The sequence below is a fragment of the Abramis brama genome (genome assembly GCF_963993115.1).
Source record: "Abramis brama genome assembly, chromosome: 16".
In the NCBI taxonomy this organism is placed as follows: domain Eukaryota; kingdom Metazoa; phylum Chordata; class Actinopteri; order Cypriniformes; family Leuciscidae; genus Abramis; species Abramis brama.
This window is the reverse complement of record NC_139978.1, coordinates 24,111,473-24,132,668: the sequence shown is the minus strand read 5'-3', so window position 1 is coordinate 24,132,668 and position 21,196 is coordinate 24,111,473. Positions and strand designations below refer to the sequence as shown.

The following is a 21,196-nucleotide window of genomic DNA, read 5'->3' as shown; positions in this document are numbered from 1 at the left end:
CCTCAAACCAAGAAAATGGGTACACAAAGAAATAAATACATACATATTGCACTTTTTAATACTGACCACACATTTTTTATTGAAAATGTTATGGCAAAGTCAAAGGTGAGTTCAGTAAACCAACAAACAAATGTAAAAGCAGTAGAAAAAGGCACTTGTTCAACTGCTAACTCTCTTTGGTGTGTTTGTGTTTCACATTGGAACTGTCAATCTTTAACCTCATACAATTTTTGCACCCGTTTTCTAATTAACTAACAAACACGGTCATGGAAACGATGTATTTATTTCTCCTAAAACAGAATAAATAGGCATTGCAGGACAATGGGAACTTGAAGAGGAGGGGGACTGCTATCCTTTTAATGGTCTTAGCGATAGTCTGGAGTGCACACTGTGAGTAGGTCTGCCATGAAATCACTAAGTATTGTATTGTCTACAGAGGACCAGGAGGAAAAGATGTAATTTAATGACATGCAAAGGCATTTATCTTTTCGTTGTTTAAAGTTTTAAAGGCTTTTGGCAATTATTGGTGTTTTTGCATGTGTAAAAACTTTTAAAAATAGTAATTCTAAAACTTTATTTACAGAATACAGGATTTTAAATCCCAAATTTTCCATATGGATTGTCTATTTTCAGTGTGGACTTTTGGGTCCCACTGCACAACTTTAAAAAAAAAAATTGTTTTATAAATTATAAATCTTTTCTCCAATTTGTGTAATTAGGGGGGACATTTTACTTTTCCATCCATTTCTCTTAATGAAAACTGAAAGAAAGGTAATTATAGATGGGTTGGACAATGTATGATACATGTTGTTAGATTGTGACTGATCGATGGGAGTATGGCATGAATCAATGAATTCACAGGTTAGGTTTTGTTTGCATTAGATGCATCACAGTGATGTAAGCAATGTAAGCACCTTAATTGTAGTTATCCACCTGTTCCTCAACTGAAACAACAGATGGCATTCCACCCCACTGCACCACGAAATATTGTAACTGTACGTACCTTACATTTGTTTGACAAAGTAAATGATATGCAGCAGGAAAAAAAACTGAAATAGTATAAGGCTGATTGTCTTTTTAATTGTAGTGAAGTTTTTATCACACAATATTTCATGACAAATTTGTATCTCAAATAAAAAAAAATTCTGAACTTGAATTTCAGAAATTTGATTCTCGGATAAGACAAAAAAAAAAAAGAAGACGACGCAGACAGATTCAGTTCAGGTCTGCAGCCATTCTGAGATGATGTTGAATTTTCTTATGATAAGCAACATTTTTGGATGCACAAACTAAAGAAGGAAAATGTGTTTCAATTTCCTAAGTATTGCACTCTGAGTCTATGGCTTGCATTTGATGGGACAAAAGACCAGATGATAGGTCTGATGGTAGGTCAGATGATATTGTCTCCATCAGACAATAAAACAAACCCCTCCAGTCATTTATTTTGGCATGTGCTGTATCTTTTAGCGTTATTTTAAAGATATATAGCAGGATTCCATCTACAACACAAACATAATTTATCGTTATGACTGTAGAAACAGCTTCAAAATGGCATGACATTTCTGTGTCCCCCAGAAATCCTCCACTATGAAACATCATAGGATGTATCCATTTTAATTTTAAAGATGGCAGGACATCAGTCCTTTTCCTTACTCAGCGGGATAACAGATCTGAGGTGAGTTGGGTCCAGCCTAAGTGATGTTTTGGATTCTCTCACATTCAGGAGAGAGAAGGGGTGGTGATGTTCCTCAAAGGCTTTTTGGACCCTTACAGTTTTGTGGTTGAAGATCAGTGACCTCCTCCACTTCGATTCTCTCCGTAGACCCAATCCAGTGCGATGAACGTCAAGCTCATGCTCATAAAGATGAAGCCTAGAGCAGTGAAGCAGGCAGCCTGAAACACAAAAGAACGAGAGATACTTTTGATGACTAAGAACATCTGACACTCAGTTAACCGTAATGTGTACATTAAATCAAATTCTCTTTTGATTTATTTGTACACCACATTGATTCAAAATAGGGAAAGTTTGAGACTTGCCTGAATTTTTGGTCTTGAGTTCATTGGCTCTTGCTCGGTAGAAACGATTCGGATGTAAAAAAGACCCGGGAGGATGAAGATCAAGCTTGGAGCAGAGGTTGCACCTATGAAATCAACAAAAAATAAATGAAACTTCTACAGGAAGTTTAAGCTTAAGGTGCGGTCACATTAGTAAAACTTCGGCCCAAAAAGTTCCTTTGTCTATTGTCTTACACAGAAGTAATCTGCGAATCCGCATGACCAGCCTAAATCCGTTGCGAAATCTTCACAGAAAAATCTTAAATTAACAATCGTGTGGATTCTTATTGAAATTACTGGATTTCGCCCATGAAAATTTATCAAACAACAGTAAATGTGACCACACCTATCAGACAATTTGACCATTGACATACAATGATAGAATTATAGAAGCATTTGGAAATGCAGCAGTGATGACATCATTGTAACCCTGATGACATCATTGTAATATCTGAATGCTGAATTGTGATGTCTTATCTAACCATTTATAGTTGCTAACGAGCAGAGCATTAATTTATTCAATAGATTTGTTTTTATTACAAATGGATTATTCTACCCAATATTTGTGAGTGATATGTATTTTTATGATTATTAGATTATCATGCAACTAAACTAAAGCTACAATAATGTTATTTTGCTGCATTGCACTAGTATTCTCTTAAATATTAAAAAAAAAATATTTACTCACCGATGATGCCGAAAATGTCACGAATGTTGGGCACAAAAATGACGAGCAGATTGACAGCAAAAAGGAGACACAATGCAATAGAGATGTGACGCACCCAATGGAAGGGCTTATCAGGGAACAGAAGCTGAAGAAGTGCTCTGCGAATCTAAAAAAAAAAGAATACGTCAAAGAAATCAAAATAATTAACACATCTGCCCTGCATTAAAAAAAAATCAACAAAGGGATACTCCACACAAAAGATCAAACATTCTCTCATCTTTTACTCACCCTCATGCCGTCCCAGATGTATATGGCTTTCTTTCTTCTGATGAACAGAAACAAAGATTTTTAGAAAAATAATCAATCTCTGAGAGTCCATATAATGCAAGTGTATAGGAACCCCAAAGTTGACGCTTCAAAAACCACACAAAGTGAACATGACGGTAATCCATAAGACCCCAGTTGATGAATCAGTGTCTTCTGAAGTGAAAGTAAGGAACATCAACTGGGGTTGTCATGGTTCACTTTGTGTGGTTTTTAAAGATCCCGTATATGGACTCAGAGAGATGGATTATTTTTTTAAAAAAAATCTGTTTCGGTTCATCTAAAGCAAGAAAGTCATATACATCCGAGACAGCATGATGGTGAATAAATGATGAGAGAATTTTCATTTTTGGATGGAGTATCAACTTTTGACAATATCCGAAAACCATAGTTTTATCTTAGAAATATAAAAGCAGGAAAGCTAGTCAGATATCACCATATAACCGCATTCAATAAAGGGTCTCATTACCGGGAAGAGCACAACGGGAACAGTCAGAGTCACGGCCACCAGCACGGCCACACGCACACACAGGATGAGCGTGTCCAGAGGATCCACCTTGCTGTAGGTGTGTAGAAGTTCTGCCTCTGTGTTTACTGAGAGAGATATTTTGAGATTAACTACTATTTTCAGACTGTGCTTAAATTACTCACACACATGAACAGATGTAGGTTCTATTAAATAAGCTAAAACACAAATGTATTATTAAGTATGGCCTGTGATCAGATAGCATCAGTGATGCCTCACCTCTAAAGTCATGTTGTTAAAACACAATAATTTCCAACGATTACATTTCCTTTTCTTTTAACAGAAGAAATGATTGTCTTTGTGGTAGTATCGTATGGATAGCAACTGAAAGGGTACATTAGGGTAAATTTTATGGCTGGCATGCAGCATTGAACATAATTTTTATTTTAAAATCCAAAGCGCTTACAATAAAAGGTGAGGTAGCCAAAGATGGCAGTGAGCAGATACATGACAAACATCCCCAGGATGGACACGTTGGCAATGGCCTGCATGCGTCTCTTTGTGGGACTAAAAGTGTCAAAACAACAATAATAAAGGAGATTTACTTTTGACTCATGTTTCCCTTCTTGGAACAAAGAAATACAGACATATTATAATTCATATGTATTTATCTATGTATATAACACACACACTACCGTTTAAAAGTTTGGGTTCAGTCAGATTCTTAATGTTTTTAAAGTCTCTTACGCTCACCAAGACATTTATTTAAATCAAAAACACAGCAATATTGTGCTATATATAACTACAATTTAAAATTTGTACAATTGAACTGTTTTCTGTTGTAATATATTTTAAAATGTAATGTATTCCTGTGATGGTAAAGCTGAATTTTCAGCATCATTACTCCAGTATTCAATGTCACATGATCTTTCAGAGAGCATGTGTGTTCTTAACGTACTTGCGCAGCTCAGTGTAGATCGGCAGCACCTCAGGGTGGCATACAAAAGCGAAGGCCAAGATGGGAACCGTGTAGGCTGTCTGCAAGACAAACAGAGTAAATAAAAAATGACATAAAGCCGTGTTTGATCTCATGCAGTGAGGCAGCCTCACACATATGTCATCATACTGAAAGAACTAGTTGCGTGGTAACAGTATTTCCACTGAGCATTTCCTGTCTGTTCAGAGCTATAATGACAATAGCTTGTCGATCTGGGGTGCAAGTCATAAAGGGTTATAAATGATACTTCCTGAATAAATTCTTGCAATGATGAAGATCCTTCCTAACCTGCTGGTTGATGGTGAAGTATTTAGCTTCACATTCACCATCAATAGATATGTTTTCAGCAGTGTGGTTGGTAAAACCATCGAAAGGACACGGGATATTGAACTTCTTGTAGATGACCTAGGAAACACAAACATAAAAAAAGTTATAAATAGTTGAAAAGATAGAGTTAAACCAGAGAGGTTTTGAGTTATCTTTTGATCTTAAAAGACCACAGAATTAAGTAATCACACTTACTGAGATCAGGAAGAAAACCATACATGTCAGAGAGAAGCCACTGGTGTAGCCCAGGTACCCTGCAACAAACAACAAACATTATTACACAAAATGTAAACTATATTATACGACTATAAGGCTTGAAGATACGAAGATATATTTAAACATTAACATCATGATTTTGAAGCAATGTGTATTTTGAAAAGCGCTGTACAAATTAAAGGTGCAGTAAACGATTTCTGAGAAATGCTGTTGATATTTGAAATCACCAAAACAAACACGCCCCTACCCAAAAGGATCACACCCCTATCTTGATAGCTCCACCCCCAAACTCACAAACACGCTATGCAACACGGGTACCTCCCCCCTAATGAGTGTATACGCCCCTTAATGCTGATAGGCTACAAGTGTGTTTTGGAGCTCAATCCGATCCAACAGCTTTTCTCAAATCGCTAACTGCACCTTTAATTTGATTTGACTTGATTCTAGCAACAGTTTTTTGTTTCGATTTGTTTTGGGTTACAAATCAGCGCTCTTATATTAGATCTGTAGATTTCAAAACTTGAAAAAAAAAAATCTAAACCAGACACAAAATTTTCTTTAAGACATCATAAAAATCAGTCTGGATATACTGCAGGACTCTACAGAAAAGGCCATGGACCCTTTCAAATGTGTGTGTGAGTAAAGCAGATTGTGTTTTACAAGTGAGAGGAGGACAATATTATGAACACTGGCAATGTGACAAGCAAATAGAAAGGATGAGAAGAGAATGAATTCACAACCAGTACAAAGCAAAATGGCTTACCAAGCTGTTTCATCAGGGCAAGTGGCAAGATGACGCAAATGGACACAATGACAATCAGATAGTTGCCATTCAGGAACCACTCACTATAAGCAAAAAAAAAAGAGAGAGAGAGAGAAAGAATAAGGCAGCCTACTCATATACTGCAAGGAACGCTGCAAGGTTTATATATTTCAACAACAGTTGGAGGATTTGGATTGCTCTAAGGCAGGAATGCAAAGTTACCTTGGATGACCCAAACATTTGATCTAATTCTTGGCTAGATTAAATTAGACTCATTAGGAAAACACGGGGAGAAACAGATTATTGTGTTTCTCACCCACTGCTGTGCTGAAGGCCAAGGAAAGCCTGAATAACCAGAGGTAATTCATACTTCACAATGAAGAGGTAGCTAGACATTGCTGAAAGAAAGACAGACAGATACATCAGACACAGTTTGGTTGTACTGACACCCATCTAAATGGCAGATGTACATATTTTATAATTGTTAACACATAGCAATATTTAATATGAGTTTTGCACTGCAACATTTTATACTGTAGAAGATGTGACTCTTTCCAAGTTTAGAGAGCCAAAAGCATCACAAATGTATTACAATACTGCTGGCAGGACAAAACATTTGTTAGTCTGAGAGGGAAGGTTATGTAACATAGTCCTGCTAACATTCTATGCGCAACATATTATTCCTCATGAGACTCAGGGACTGCTCCTAAATCACATCACTGTATTTTTAAAGGCTTTATAATACTTTAAAAGCCTTTATGAATATACATTTTATGGTTTTTATTCAATCCTACTAACAGAACAAATTATAGAGAGATACTATTTCAATCTAATGGATAATAATAACTTATAATCAGTATAACTGGACCGCTTAAGGAAAAAGTCAGAGAAAAGATACAGAGATAAAAAAGGAGTTTGGAAATGAGATCAGAACCAAGCCAAAACTCCAACTTACCACCAATGTTGTGCAATGTTATGACAAGAGCTGCCAGTATTTTTCCCGGGTGTCCAAACGCTCGTTTACCCAGTTGTTCATAGGCACGAATACCTGTAGAGACAATATTACAGGTTAGTGATTATTGCCTGATGAACTAACGCAAATCTCATATGCAGTGGGGTCCAAAAGTCTGACACCATATTGAAAATACTGCATTTAAAATCTTATTACAACCTGGAAATAATCAAAAAGCTTTAGAGTGAAAGCTTTCATTCAATCAATAATTCATCATTGTCATTAAATTAAAAGTGTGGGATTTTTCTCCTTATAGTGGACTCCAACGGGAACCAATGGGTTGAAGGTCCAAATTGCAGTTTCGATGTCGGACAATTTTGAAGTTGGAGGAGAAAATGAGATGGAGTTTTTCGCCCTACCCTACCTTTTGAACCGGAAACAAGTGTGACCTTTCCAACGAGATTACGTAATGTGTGGCGCATCACAGAGTAAGTGCAAGATGAGTATTTGTGGTTAAAAAGTATATACATTTTTCTTTTTTTAGAAAATGGCAGATCGTTTCACTGGATAAGACCCTTATATTCCTCAGCTGGGATTAAAACTGCATTAAAACTGTTGAAGTCCACTTTATGGAGAAAAATCCTGGAATGTTTTCCTCAAAAACCTTAATTTCTTTTCGACTGAAGAAAGAAAGACATAAACATCTTGGATGATGATATGGGGTAAGAAAAATTATCAGGCAATTTTAATTCTGAAGTGAACTAATCCTTTAACATGAACACAAAAACTTCTGAACTGGTCGTACCCACAACCCCTGCGCTCCTCAGCAGAAGATGGACAGAGTATGTTGATAAGACAGCAATGCAGGTCAACAAGACCCTGTTAAAAAAAGCAGAAAACATGAAACATAAACAAGTAAATGAACAAGAAAATGTCTGTCACATCAATACATGACACAAGAACATGAAAAAAAAAGTTTTATCTCATGTAAATTCTCTACATAGTTGAAGATGTGCATTTAAAATGAAGAAAGTAAGCAATCGAAGTATTGTATGTTCATCAGATAATTAGTTACTGATCATTCAAATGGTTAGAAATGTCATACAACTACCTACTCTACAGACCTCCAGGGCATTGACGTTGTGTTTAGTTGTGAACCTGAGGTGCAATTTGAGATACTCACAGAAAGAGGATGATACCAGTGTTGGACATGGCATAGGACAGTCCCAGAATCCCACTACCCATGATGGCATTGCTAAGGTTGAAGACAGACATTCCAAATGATGTCTTTCCTTCAAACTAGCAGAAAAAAGACACAGAGACAATAAGAGGGAAAGCAAGTGGCAAAAGAGACCATGGAAATAACTGATGAAAATAGTTGAATGGTTGGATGCTTTATTAATATGAGCTGGATGGAATGGGATTTTTATTTCTGCACTCACATCTGTAAACTGAGGGGTTTTTCCTCCATCACTCTTGTGTGGTAAAAACTCCTCTCGTTCAGGTGACTCTCTAAAACAAATGATTTTCATTTTAGAAATGCAACAATTACCAGATACTCAATTGTGACGCTTCAAAATTAACAAGTCAAATGAACTGTGTAAGTAAATGTATAGCAAAGCCGCATGGGGTTCAGGTTAATAAAATTAAGTTTTATGCCTTTCGCCTTACAAGACAGCCATTAAAATGACACAAAGAGATGCACCTGATATCTAAACAACCCAGGCCCAGTTTATCATAGTGTTTACATGTAATAATAAAATATGTCAAGGATGATATCATTGATTTTATTGTTGTTTAACAGTTAACACGGCTGATTTGTTCAACCTGTATGGAATGCATTAATGTGACCATAAATCCAAGGTTATTTCTGTGTGCTAATGAGGTGAAGGCTATGTTGTGATGTGCTGCTAAATTTCTCACTCCCTGGAAAAAAAAATATTTCAGTGATGTTGCAATGCTCACATTTTCCATTTAGGTTCATTTTAAGTTCACCCAAATATTCACTTAAAAATAAATGTAACTTTGCTTCTGACTGGTGTTTTTCTAGAGATGGTGAAGCAACTGACTAGTGTGTTTGCTTTGCTTTTAGCATGCATCTGCAAGGCAACAGAAAATAGACACAGTGACAGATTTAGAGACAAGCGTATAATTCTGTTTTAAAAGCAAAATCACTAATAAATGACACCTACCCTTCCTCAAGATGTTGAAAGTCACGGTGGTGACCGTTTGTTAGTTTCTGAAGTTCCATGATGTATAGTTTCTTTCTTTTTCTCTTTTGAGCAGCACTTGTGAAGTGAGGAGTGAAGGGTTTTCTCTAAAGTAGATCTGCAAGAAAAAGAAAAAAAATATCTCATATGAGGCATCTGAAGCAGCAAATTTTTATTATCTTACTGACCCCAAACTATTGAACAGTAATAGTACTCTGTTATGATAACAACAAAGAATGCTGCATCATTTACACAGAACCAAAGCACACAATCAAAACAGTCTCTTAGCTGGTTGTACAAATGTCTATTCTAGGCGATATTGCACAATATTTACAACGACTTTGAAGCGACCACAGAGCTACTTTAGAGCAGCCACCTGAAGACTGTTAAATGGACTCTTTGACTCCGTCTTCATATCCTGTCTTTTGTTTAGACTCTTAATCCATAATATTCCTAAAAGTTATACTATGAGAACTGTGAGAACTGTCAAGATGTAGCTGAGTGTCCAGGAAACATGAGGTCCATGTGTCCATTTCTCACCACCTCTATTGTGACTGGTTCTAGAGGGACTCATGTTTCAAGAAGAAAAAAAGAGCCCAAGAGAGCACAAGAGTGCCAGGAATTCTGTAATTCTAGGTTTATTTTGGATTCTTGCCTTTTAAACTGCATGTGTAAATGATCATTTATAAAGAAACAGCTTTTGAGAGAGCACATTTTTTTAAGAACTGATGTGGCGGGCGTGTCAAAAACCACACTTCTAGGCAAACTATTGTTCTGGTACAACATGCCGTTCTCTGTGTGCGTAAATTCACTGATGAACGAAGAGCTCTGGAATTAATGTTTGACTTAAAAAACTGGTGCGCTCTTTTTTACGTAAAACGTTTGCGTTTGTTACGTCATTACGTAACTCTACAGCCATTGTGTACATCGAAACTCTGGAAGATTAGTATACTTTTTGTTTATGACACTTATCCCAAATTCCAATCTTTACTGACTGACAAGAGTGGACTGAACTGCCTCTGGAGAGACGCTACCTTTGGCATTCTGTCTTTTAGCAACTTTTAGAAGGGGTGGGAATGAGTGTTATTTTAGTATCATTGATTTTTTATCAATTTTCCATTATTATGACTGACATCAGTCATGTTATGCATTAACTCAGTAGAGGCTTGCAGACTACTGATGGTTCAGATGTTGAAATCAGTGGGATCTATTCCATATGGCAGGAATAATGGTCACATACTCACAAAAATAACAGCATGTGACTCAAACAGCTCTACTGAGAATGTTTCTTGCCGTGTGTATGCGAATTATCACACAGTGTCTCGAACACGTAAGAAAGTGTAAATGGAAAAATCTCTCTTCAATGCCAGGGTGAATCTATCAGAAATATAAACAAATATGAGATCAGTGTGTTTATGAGACCCTGTGAAATGCTGTGGGAAGAAGCAACAAGGTGAATTGCTGTTGGATATGAAATTCACAGTCACATTCAGCCCACAAGTTTGAATACGTGGCTCAAGCTTCGGAGGTTTGGAAGTTTTCCAGCAGCTCCTGCCAGCTGTGGTTCCTGAACTGCTTTCCGAACACAACCTTGTACACTCAAAAAATTGATAAGATTCGTTGTACATACATACTGCCAGGCAGCACATGGCGATTCACGCCTTGGTCTTTTACTCACACACAGCAAATAATGTTTAAATTCTGATGTTAATGTTTAAGGGCTGATGTTTAAAAAATAAAATATGCTACTATGTGAAACTCCGGAGTAACTGAGATTTTAGGAGATGTTATGAAATTAGAATATTATGAATATACAAAAAATAAATATGACTTTACATCATTCAAAATTAAATAAGAATAAATTATAACTCTGAAAATTATTTCACTAAGGCAATTAGCATACACAACTGAGAGAATATAAAAGCGACACAACTCTTCTAAAAGTGACTCTTATAAGCCTTATCTGACTAATGGATTGACAATATATATTGTTTCCACGATTTAGCATTCAGTTGCCAGCCTGAGATGTTGACCTTTTGTACTGTGGCCTGGCAGAATTCCACACTGTACGGTAAAAGTCATTAAAGTGTCTCACCCATCAGGCTGAATGGTAATTCTGGTAATTCTGTTATAAGTATCTGAAGGCTGGAGTGCAGAATTACACACTAATGTTGATGTATGCCTGAAGGCAAAAAATTAAACAATAATAAAGCCTTGTGGAAGAGTCTTGTGGAAAGCATTTCCTCATAAGCTTATAATCATTATTTCTTGCTTAAACTCACTACTAAAAGACTTACATGTTTTTTCATACTAGTCATTAATTAAATAAAGAATAAATTGTACAGTACTGAATAACTTTAATATAAGTTTAAAAGCCTGAGCACTTATATTAATAAAGGCATCAACAATTTATCTATAATCCAAATCCTGATAATTCGACAGAAATTTTAGTGATAAATAATGTTCAATGTAAATGTACAATTAAAGTACATCATAAACAATCAGTGTTGTTATTGTTAGTAAAACAATTCAAAACTGTTTTCATTCATTAAAATAAAGCTTTTATAAGTTTTAATATATAAAATAAATTAAAGCTAAAATAAAAATCTTTAACTAAAAATAAAATGAAAACTGAAAATATAAAAATAAGAGCTAATTCAAAATATTCATAAATATAGACCTTATGCGCCAGAGAAACGAGGGCGCCGCCATCTTTAGAATATTGTCTTTGAACTTCCGTTTTTGCGGTCGCTCTGTATATTTCTTTGACATTGCTGTCCAGGATTAATTAGCTTTTGAAGTGGATTTACTTAATGTAAAGTTAACGAAAGTTATCATGAGGATTGTAATGTTTAAAGCAGATGTCTTAACAAATGCCAGTAGCCTGGGAAGATTTTAAAACGAGCCGTTCATTCATAAATACTCAAGATCGCAGTGAAAATACAGACCGAGCGCAGCGCTTCAAAGAGGCGGGGCTACATAAGGTCTATAGTCTATAAATAATACTTAACAAAATATGCAGTTTTCAAATATAGCATTGGTGACTTAGCGTTCTCTTTTGATTCTATATAAAACAACAATTTAAGCTTCAATTAGTTACACGAAAACCCCATTTTTATCACAGAAAACGATTATTTCTTAAAACTCCGGCCAAAGTGGAGTTTTCTGATAACGCCGGTTATGTGTTGCCGTGTCAATTGGGAGAAACAGGGTTTTAGGTTCTCAAACGTCAAATTATGCGCCAGAAATGTTTACAGTTCTGACTGGCTTGCATGGCTTTATCCTTCTCCCTACACTGCCGCCCATAGGTTTGGCAGTAGAGGTGGGCGGATCGATCCTAAAATATCGATACTTCGATACTGACGTGGTATCGAAAAGGATCGATCCTCACATAAAAATATCGATCCAAATGTGTGTGTTTTTTTACCAGTAATTTTTATTAATTTAGCACGCAATTCAGTGCGTAAAATAAGCTTCTAAGTGGAAAAATAAGCGAATGTTAGCGGATAATTGTGTAGGATAGAACTTTTTCTCCTAGTCATCTGGATACAAGACGAAACCAATCAATCACAGAGAGCGTTCGTTGCTGATGCTTCACTGAGCTCACAGGCACGTTTGGGAAACGAAGCCTTGCTTAGATGACAGAGAAACAATCGGGAGTTATTTTGCAATAAACAAAGCAAAAGTGTATATAACGGTTCAAAATGTTGAGGACAGTAAGATTTTTTTTAATGAAATTAATATTTTTATTCAACAAGGATCGATGCATTAAATTGATCAAAAGTGACAGTCAAGGGTTTTTCACTGTTAAAAAAATCTACTTCATATAAATGCTGTTCTTTCAACTTGGTTCATCAAATAATTCTGCATCATGGTTTCCACAAAAAAATATGAAACTGTTTTCAACATTGATAATAATAAGAAATGTTTTCTGAGCTGTAAATCAGCATATCAAAATTAATTATCATCATGGAGTAATGATGCCGAAAATTACGCTTTGATCAAATGAATAAATTACAGTTTAGTATGACATAGAAAACAGATAGCCTATGTTAAATTGTAATATTACAGTTTTTACTGTATTTTTGATCAAATAAATGCAGAAGAGAATTAAAAATCTTACAGACCCCAAACTTTTGAACAGTAGGCTAGTGTACAATAGTACTTTTACTATAATTAGGGTAGTTTTGTAAAAGTCACTGACTAATAATTACAGGCGAGTTGAGAGCACAAATCACAAAATATTTAGTAGTAATGAAAACGTTTTCAGATTTAGCATATTAATGATGCATTCACCTCATAAATCATGACACACTGCTCTAGCACAGGAAAGTGCATACAAGTTCAAGTGCATGCTTTTAAAATTAAAAAGTATTGGTATCGGTATCGATATCGGCGATACTGGCCCTGTATTTACTTGGTATCGGATCGATACCAAAATTTGGAGTATCGCCCACCTCTATTTGGCAGCATAGTTATGATAGCGCTCGACGGTTATGTGGGTTGATGTAAATGACAGCTTTTGAAAAGGATGTTGTGTGCACAATGTTATTATTGAAAATGGAGGGGGGGGGGGGGGGGGGGGGGGATATTTGTTTCTCTAAATACCCGGCTATGTGTAAATGTGGCCTTATGTGTACACGATGAATACAGCGTTGTAACCTAACCACCATTAACCACCACCAATAATCGCAATAAGGTCTGCGTTTTGCTTTCGATAAGAAACAAAGTGTAATCTAACAAATTCTGTTAATTATTAAAATTATCACGAAATTCAAACAATAAATGCTTTTTTGGCGCTCTTTAATGTGGCGTGACAGATCACTGCCCAGATATCCAGGCCTCATCTGGGAATATCAGTTCTGGGAGCGGCAAAGGTCATATGGGCCGTATCTGGCCCACACATATCAAGCCGGTTTTAGTGTAAGTTGTGACTTGCTATGGCCCAAATGTGGCCCACATGACCTTTGCCGCTGCCAGAACAGGGCCATTTGTGCCATAGTTGTTGGTCCAGTTGAGGCCCGTAGTATGCTTGCCAGCCACACTCGCATGGGCCAGAAGAATGTGGGAGATGTGGGTGCATAGGTGCCTCAGTTTAAGCGGCAGTGCCGAGCGCGAGTGAACGCGATCATCTCTTCCTCTTTAAAACCAGTTACAGAATAAACATGAATGAACATCTGAAGGTATGTTAAAAGACACAGTACTTACTGAAACGTTTCATATCTTGTGTAATCGCTCAATCAGTGTTTCAACAGTGGAAAGACGTCAATAAAACAGCTTGTAAACAATGTCATGTAACATTATTTACCTCAGGCAAGTCATTCAGTGTCCACAGCTTGTTAGTTCGCTAGAGAAAGGAAACTCTTTCGCTAAATATATGCACGATATTAGCCTATATATTATATTTTACTTAACCTCTTAATGTCTTAATTATTTAATGTATGTTTAAAATATCTGTAATTGACAGAAACTGTAAATGATAATATTTCAACAACGAATTGGAGTAAATATATATAGTAAAGTGTTACCAATAGCACAAACCAATTTAACCAAAGAGTATTGCATGAGTTTTATAACCAATATCTCATGTTACATTGCTGGTGGCACGCGTCATTGGAGTCATGTGTATACTATAGGTTGAAACCAACTGGACAACATTCCAGAAGGGAAGCGTTTGTTAACGTGCTCAGCTTTACTCTTAAAACAGTACACAACTCATCACTTCTCAATGGTTTCATCAACCAGCAACTTGAACATTTCTACATAGCAAAGTTTTTATAAATGAACACCAAAAACCTTTTCATGGAAAAATCCCCTATATAAATTACATTTGTCAGCTGGAAAACGTCACACTTGTGTATTCACCAAGCATTTCACCCTGAAGGCAGCTTGCCTACAGACAAGAGGAGAAAGAGAACTTCTCTGCGACAAGACCACCTCGTATGTGCCCAACACCACTCCCAATGACTGCCTGATCAAGTGTGAAATATACTAGTGTGACCAGACTGACTTGTTACCTGGGGCAGCTTACCTCAATGCAGCACTAGATTACTGTTTGTAATGCTTCTACGGATCTGACTTTAAATGCTACATTTTACTTGGCCCAGACAACCTTTCCACTTAACTGTCAGAGAGTCACTGAGTTATTTGTTTAAACAACTTAGCACTCAGTTAAAACATGCAGGGTTGGTAGTAGGGACATTGAGGGGCTGGGAAAAAGAGAAGAAAATAGAAAGAGGTGGGGGAAGGTAGCAAAGAGCGCTGTGACATTGAATAACTTTTAACCCTTTACTCCTAGTAAAATAAAACACTGTTCTCAGCTTTCAGACTGGAAGGGAAAACAAAAAACAACATTTAACCATATAATCATGCACAAATAGGTTAGTTAGTCAAATGGCTTATCAACTTGATTCATCCAATTATAGCAGTATTTTTGGTGAAAATTCAACTGTCACTTAGCAGAAGCTAACCAAATTAGGCAGATGCCTACATGGTTGGTGAACATGACATGACCTTTATCTGAAACCATGGTAAAAGAACAAGGCAAATGAAAATACTATGCATACTGAATTAAAAGTGAACATACTATGCATACTGCACAATATGTAAAATATTTGGATTAAAATATCCAAAATCCACTAAAACAATTATTATATTTTGCAAATGTTTCCAACAATGTTAAAATCCAGAGAAATTAGCTATTAATGACGTCATATCTGCGCTACCCTCGAAAGTGATAGTCACTTTAACATAACTTTCAACACACTCAAGTGTATTTTTAGGACGATTGATTTGACCAAGTAAAACAGAGCTGCGTTACCCCACAACTTTAATTTGTCAAATAAAGTGACCTCTATAGTAATTCAGCACTTGTGGCTATTTCATTAGAATGAAATAAAATAATGTGAATTTAAGTGATCAAACGTAACAGGCGAACGTTAAACGTAACTGTAATCGTAAAATAAACAAACAACAAAACAAAAGGAGCGGCAGGAACCTGCCTCATACCACAGTAACATTAATAAAACTTTAATACATTAGCTCATCCATGAAAATGATCCTGTCCATCGGCAGTGGAGGTGAAGATTCCACGCGATTCCATGCTCATACACGGCGTCATCAATCTATGCTTTTATTGTTGTTTTAAATTAGTGACCTCTAGCTGCGAAAACTTACATACTGTGCCTTTAATTAAATGTGCTTTGTGAAGTGAAATGTTAATCATCGAAACATCAACATTTTAATTTACTTTAGAAACTATGCAGTTCATGATACAATGAAATATTTATATTTCAAATAAATGCTGTTCTATTGAACTCTCTATTTATCAAAGAATCCTAAAAACTTTTCCACAAAAATATTCAGCAGCACAACCGTTTTCAACATTGATAATAAGAAATGTAACTTGAGCACCAAATCAGCATGTTAGAATGATTTCTGAAAGGATCAGCAGCTTTGTCATCACATAAATTGCATTTTAAAATATATTCAAACGGTTATTTTAAATTGTAATAATATTTTTATTGTATTTTTGATCAAATAAATGCAGCCTTGGTGATTGTAAAAGAGACTAAAAAAAAAAATCTTTGTGATCCCAAAACTTTTCAACGGTAGTGGTGAATTCAGGTTGATTGGGACACTTTTTCCAAATCATCTCAATGGCAAAAAGTGTTCCAATCACCCTGAATTGACCACTAGTGTATTTTATTTGAAAATAATGTAAATATTATATTGTAAATAGAAATATTTTATTTTATATTATATTTATTATAAAATTGTTTTTATTTTATTTTCATTCATTTTATTATAATTTACTTTATACATTTACAGCTTTTTTTTAACTTTAATATGACACTACGTTGGTACTACATTGTAACTACCCACTCTAATCCGGATCTTAACCAAAACCAACTGAGAAGCACTTAATAAAAACTGTGATCAAATACCTTTAAATCACATTTATTATGTTGCAAAAATAGTTTTTGGACAAGATTTGGCAGGTTAGCATACCCCAACGTCTGTACTATCTTTAGCCACTTACCATCAGAGCTCAACAACCATCTCGCCACCCATTCCACTCGCATTCCTTCATCCATTTCCTGTCTTTCCACTCTCATTCTCTATAGACCCTCTGCCTGTATGTCAACATCTCACACTATTGCTATCCATTTTAAGGCCTTGGCTAGAGGTGTATTACAGTGCTCAAATGCTCTTTTTATGGCAGACACATCAGTGTAGTCTACTTGCCCTTCCTTGAATTTCCAGAGTATTTCCCATGGGATAATATGATCCTTTCAGCTCAGGGGCCAATGTGTGCCAAAATTCAGGCTCAAATGATCTCGTAGTAAATTTTATATAATACCACTAACAGAACGTGTTTTCCACATCAGTATGAATTAACTTTTAAACCCTAAAGACTCAAACAGTGGAAGTTAAAGTAAAAGACCAGGTCTGGTCATTGTTGCAGACCACACAATGCACCCGCTGATCTCTCCGCATGCTCATTTCCACGCCTGTGGCCATGTATATTCAATATGTCCAGGACATCCGTTTAAAAGAGCTACGGAAACCACTTGAGGTTTATCAATTCTGTGGGTCACAACATCAGTGTGTACATTGTGCCTTTAAAACTCCTCTAAAAAAAATCAGACACATTCCTTTTCATTTTCCACCTGATAATGATTTCCTCTACTTTTCCTTTCAGATAACAGTGGTATGTCGACATATATTGTGGGATTATTCATCTGTGATGTTTTTTTTCTCACTCTAGCCAAAGAACTTTACATGCTTCAAAGATTAAAACACAACAGGAAGTGCTTCACCTGAGGTCACATGCTATCAATACATTGCTCTGTTTGAGCATCCTGACCAACCCGACATATCAACATTAGCACAACAAATGACATGAGTTTAGGGCAGGACTATCTGCTTGGCTGGCCAATGGCGGATAAGGAAAGTACATTGAAACTTGTTTTTAAAAAGTTGCTGCATTTAAAATCACATAGTTTTGGAGTATGTGCTGAATTTGCTGAGGAATACTCTTCTCAATCATTGGTAAAGTACTTCTTTTGGTAGGCACTGGCAGTTGTGTAGTATAAAAACATTACCATGCATCTAAAATGGCCATTGTCATCCATTGTCCTCTGACTGCTACATACTAACAATAATAACCACAAAAATAATGCACTTGGGAGTTAACAAGTATAATTTAACCATGAAGAACCACGTTCTTGGTATCTATCGATTGCACTTGAAAAGAGTGGCTTACAGTTCCAGTTCCCATGGCCTCATTTGGGATTGCAATTTTGGGATGCAAAATTCAGAGTCCCAGCAGGTGAACATCCAGGTATTGTGTAACTATACTGTTTCATGAATACTACTTGGAAAACCTAGTCATTTGACATATTGCTTTTCACATACTATACAGTAGGAAAGCAAAGCGTATTCTGACTAATGATGCTAATGTCAAAACAATTACAAATTTCTACAAACTTTGTAGCAGAGTTTTCAAAAATCTTTCTTTGAAAAGTTTGCAAATATCCCAGAGGCTAGTGAATAACTAAACTGACATTACAAAGTTAAATGACATCTGAGGTCTCTTTTCCCAAATACATGACCTAGTTGCTCTTTAAATGCCTTTACTAAATCAATCCATTAGGGTGTACCATTACACGTTGCGCAACTATTTTTGGATGTTTGGATATTTTAAGGTCTTCATAGTCCCAATTTAGTCTCAGATGACTTAAATGTATCACTGAATAGCATTATGTATAATCACTTTTACCTAGCAATATCTAGAAGAATTTGTGGAACATTGAAGAACTAAGAGAATGTGAAAAATGCATGATATACTGACATTTAACCTATATGTTCATCAAGATTATTTTCTTACATTGTCATGGTTCAGCTTAAAAGAAACATCCCATGCATCCAGGCAATCTATTCTAAACAAAAACCTTACAAAGAAAGAGTGACTTGTTTGTTTTTTGTAGATATGTTGGGTGAGTGCACACTGCTCTCAGTCAACAGAAAACATTTTAAAGAAGACATGTGAATATGTTCATATGCCCTATATTTCGAATCATTTATGTCTAGTCCATGCAAGTCCAAATCAACTATAGCAACCTTTTATATCTGGCTTGAGGTATTAGTCCTGTGATCCGATATATGACACCTGCATAACGTCATGTACAGAAAAGATTTTCCTTTGCAACTCACACATGCTATTATCGTCAGTCATGTTTAGCCATATTCTTTACCACACTGTAGGGTGATTGAGGGTAACAACAAATCTTAAAACTGTCTAACCAGACATTTTTTTCTTAATTGTTATAAAAAAGCCCTTTAAAAGTCCAATTAATTGCAATCAAAGAGCAAATTGTATGATGGTAAAACAGCTAGTTATAGAACACAATGAAAGCTATAATTTTGTTAACAAAACTCTCCTAAGCCATTAAGCCTTTCCTGTCAACTGCAGTCTGCTTTTATAGCCCATGTGCTCAGGCAATACAACAGATACTCAGAAGAAAAAAAAAGGCTCTCTCACCCTTTTAAATTGCAGTTGATGTTTTCTCAAAGGCAGAGCTTTTCTTGGTTGAGGTGTTGCTTTTTATCCCAGTTGTTAAAAGGTTTAAGCCCAATAGAGAAAGAGAGAGAGAGAGGACAGTGTGGTTCCACTGAAGGGAGTAAGGCAGGAGGCAAGGGTGGGAAGCACATGGAGGAAAAAAACCCTGAAAGGGAGGGAGCTTCTCAATGCGTCTCAAGTTACTTGTGATGTCATGAACAACTAAAGTCACTGTTGAACTCTGTTAATGCAGGCAACAGCATTCCATTCAATGGCTCTTTCACCCTTTGACATCTGTTTGTCTCTTATTCAGCACATTGACGGAATGTCCTCTCCAAAAGAAGCTCCATATTTTGAACTTAATGCTGCCTTCACATGCTATTGGAATTATCGTAAATACTAGTTAGTTAAAAAATTGAACATGAACACCTTAAGTCAAAATTTGAATGCGATGAGCTTGTAATCACGACTTCAGAAGCTGGAAGTAGGAAATTTCCGATAGCATGTGAATTGGCAGCATAAAATAAGACTAGAAATAAAATAAATAAATAAAATAAGTTAGGTTTAATAAAATTGGGAACTATACGGTTATCCGGACCACACGCGTGTCTTTTAGTCCCGTATAGTCCGTATAGTCATCCCTGATTGGTCTTAACCCCAGTGACGGGTAGGTTTAGGGGCGGGGTTAGGGGTAGGCCATCGTATGATTGGTCTTAACCCCAGTGACGGGTAGGTTTAGGGGTGGGTTTAGGGGTAGGCCATCGTGTGGTCCGGATAACCGTATAGTAGGCTACCTAAAATTGTAAGTGAACGATTGTCTTCTCTTTACTTCCTCTGTCTATATCCTATCCTCTTTTTCATACTCTTATATAATTTCTTCTCCCCCTTGTCTTACTAAATGTAGCCTACAGTTCACCCCAAAATGAAAATTCTGTCATTATTTACTCAACCTCATGTAGTTCCAAATCTGTATGACTTTCTTTCTTCCTGGGAACATAAAAGGAAAAATTTAGTAGAATCTCTGGAGAAGACAAAAAAAGCACCAAGAAAACATCATATAAGTCCATCTGACTTTTAATGTCAATGCAGCAAAATTTAAGATTGTATTAGCTGAAACAATAACTCTCAAATTGCATTTGCATATGCACATTTTCAAATATGCGGTGAATGCATTGTTTCAAATATGCATGGGTTCTTATGTCACATGACTAATCACCATACATCATGTTTCAATATGCATGCAAATTAAATTTGAGGACTGTGGCCTAGAGGCAAGATTTTAAGTAGGCCTAAATAAAAATGCTCACATTTTGATAGTGGGCACACAAAACTATCATTGGGCTTCAGAATGTTATTTAAAGCTTTTTCATCGGGAATAATGTCAAACTTTCTTCATTGTCTTTTGTGTGTGTGTTTTCTTTTGCAAATCAAAATAGATTACTTTTTCCTCTTTAGGTCAAAAAGATGGACCATATGAATGGAAACAATTCAGTATAGGCTAAAAGGAAATGGATACTGTAAATTACTTTGATGTTGCCTAATATATAATAGATTTTAATAACCTTTTGTATATTGAAAAAAGATTTTAAGGAGGGAAAAAAACAAAATGCTTAGATCTCTGAGGATTAGGCTAACTGTAGTCTGTAGGTTGTAAA

General features: G+C 36.0%; 1 protein-coding gene across 1 annotated transcript; it reads right to left on the bottom strand.

Moving 5' to 3' along the window:
* Nucleotides 1-52: 52 nt before the first annotated feature.
* slc38a5b (solute carrier family 38 member 5b) lies at nt 53-19,676 on the bottom strand. The gene is made up of 16 exons (XM_084086899.1): nt 19,524-19,676; nt 8,960-9,095; nt 8,210-8,279; nt 7,951-8,066; nt 7,573-7,646; nt 6,771-6,863; nt 6,132-6,213; nt 5,816-5,898; nt 5,032-5,090; nt 4,798-4,914; nt 4,471-4,550; nt 3,979-4,079; nt 3,516-3,640; nt 2,744-2,888; nt 2,038-2,141; nt 53-1,893 (listed from the first exon to the last, which is right to left on the bottom strand). The coding sequence occupies exons 2-16, from the start codon at nt 9,016-9,018 to the stop codon at nt 1,789-1,791; spliced, it is 1,413 nt and encodes a 470-aa protein (XP_083943025.1). The 5' UTR covers nt 9,019-9,095; nt 19,524-19,676; the 3' UTR covers nt 53-1,788.
* Nucleotides 19,677-21,196: the final 1,520 nt, after the last annotated feature.

Coding starts and splice junctions, on each gene's coding strand:
- slc38a5b (XM_084086899.1), bottom strand. CDS start 9,018: ATGGAACTTCAGAAACTAACAAACGGTCACCACCGTGACTTTCAACAT. Junction 5,899..6,131: donor GGCCTTCAGCACAGCAGTGG/GTGAGAAACACA, acceptor TTTTGCTTATAG/TGAGTGGTTCCTGAATGGCA. Junction 1,894..2,037: donor ACTCAAGACCAAAAATTCAG/GCAAGTCTCAAA, acceptor TTTGTGTTTCAG/GCTGCCTGCTTCACTGCTCT.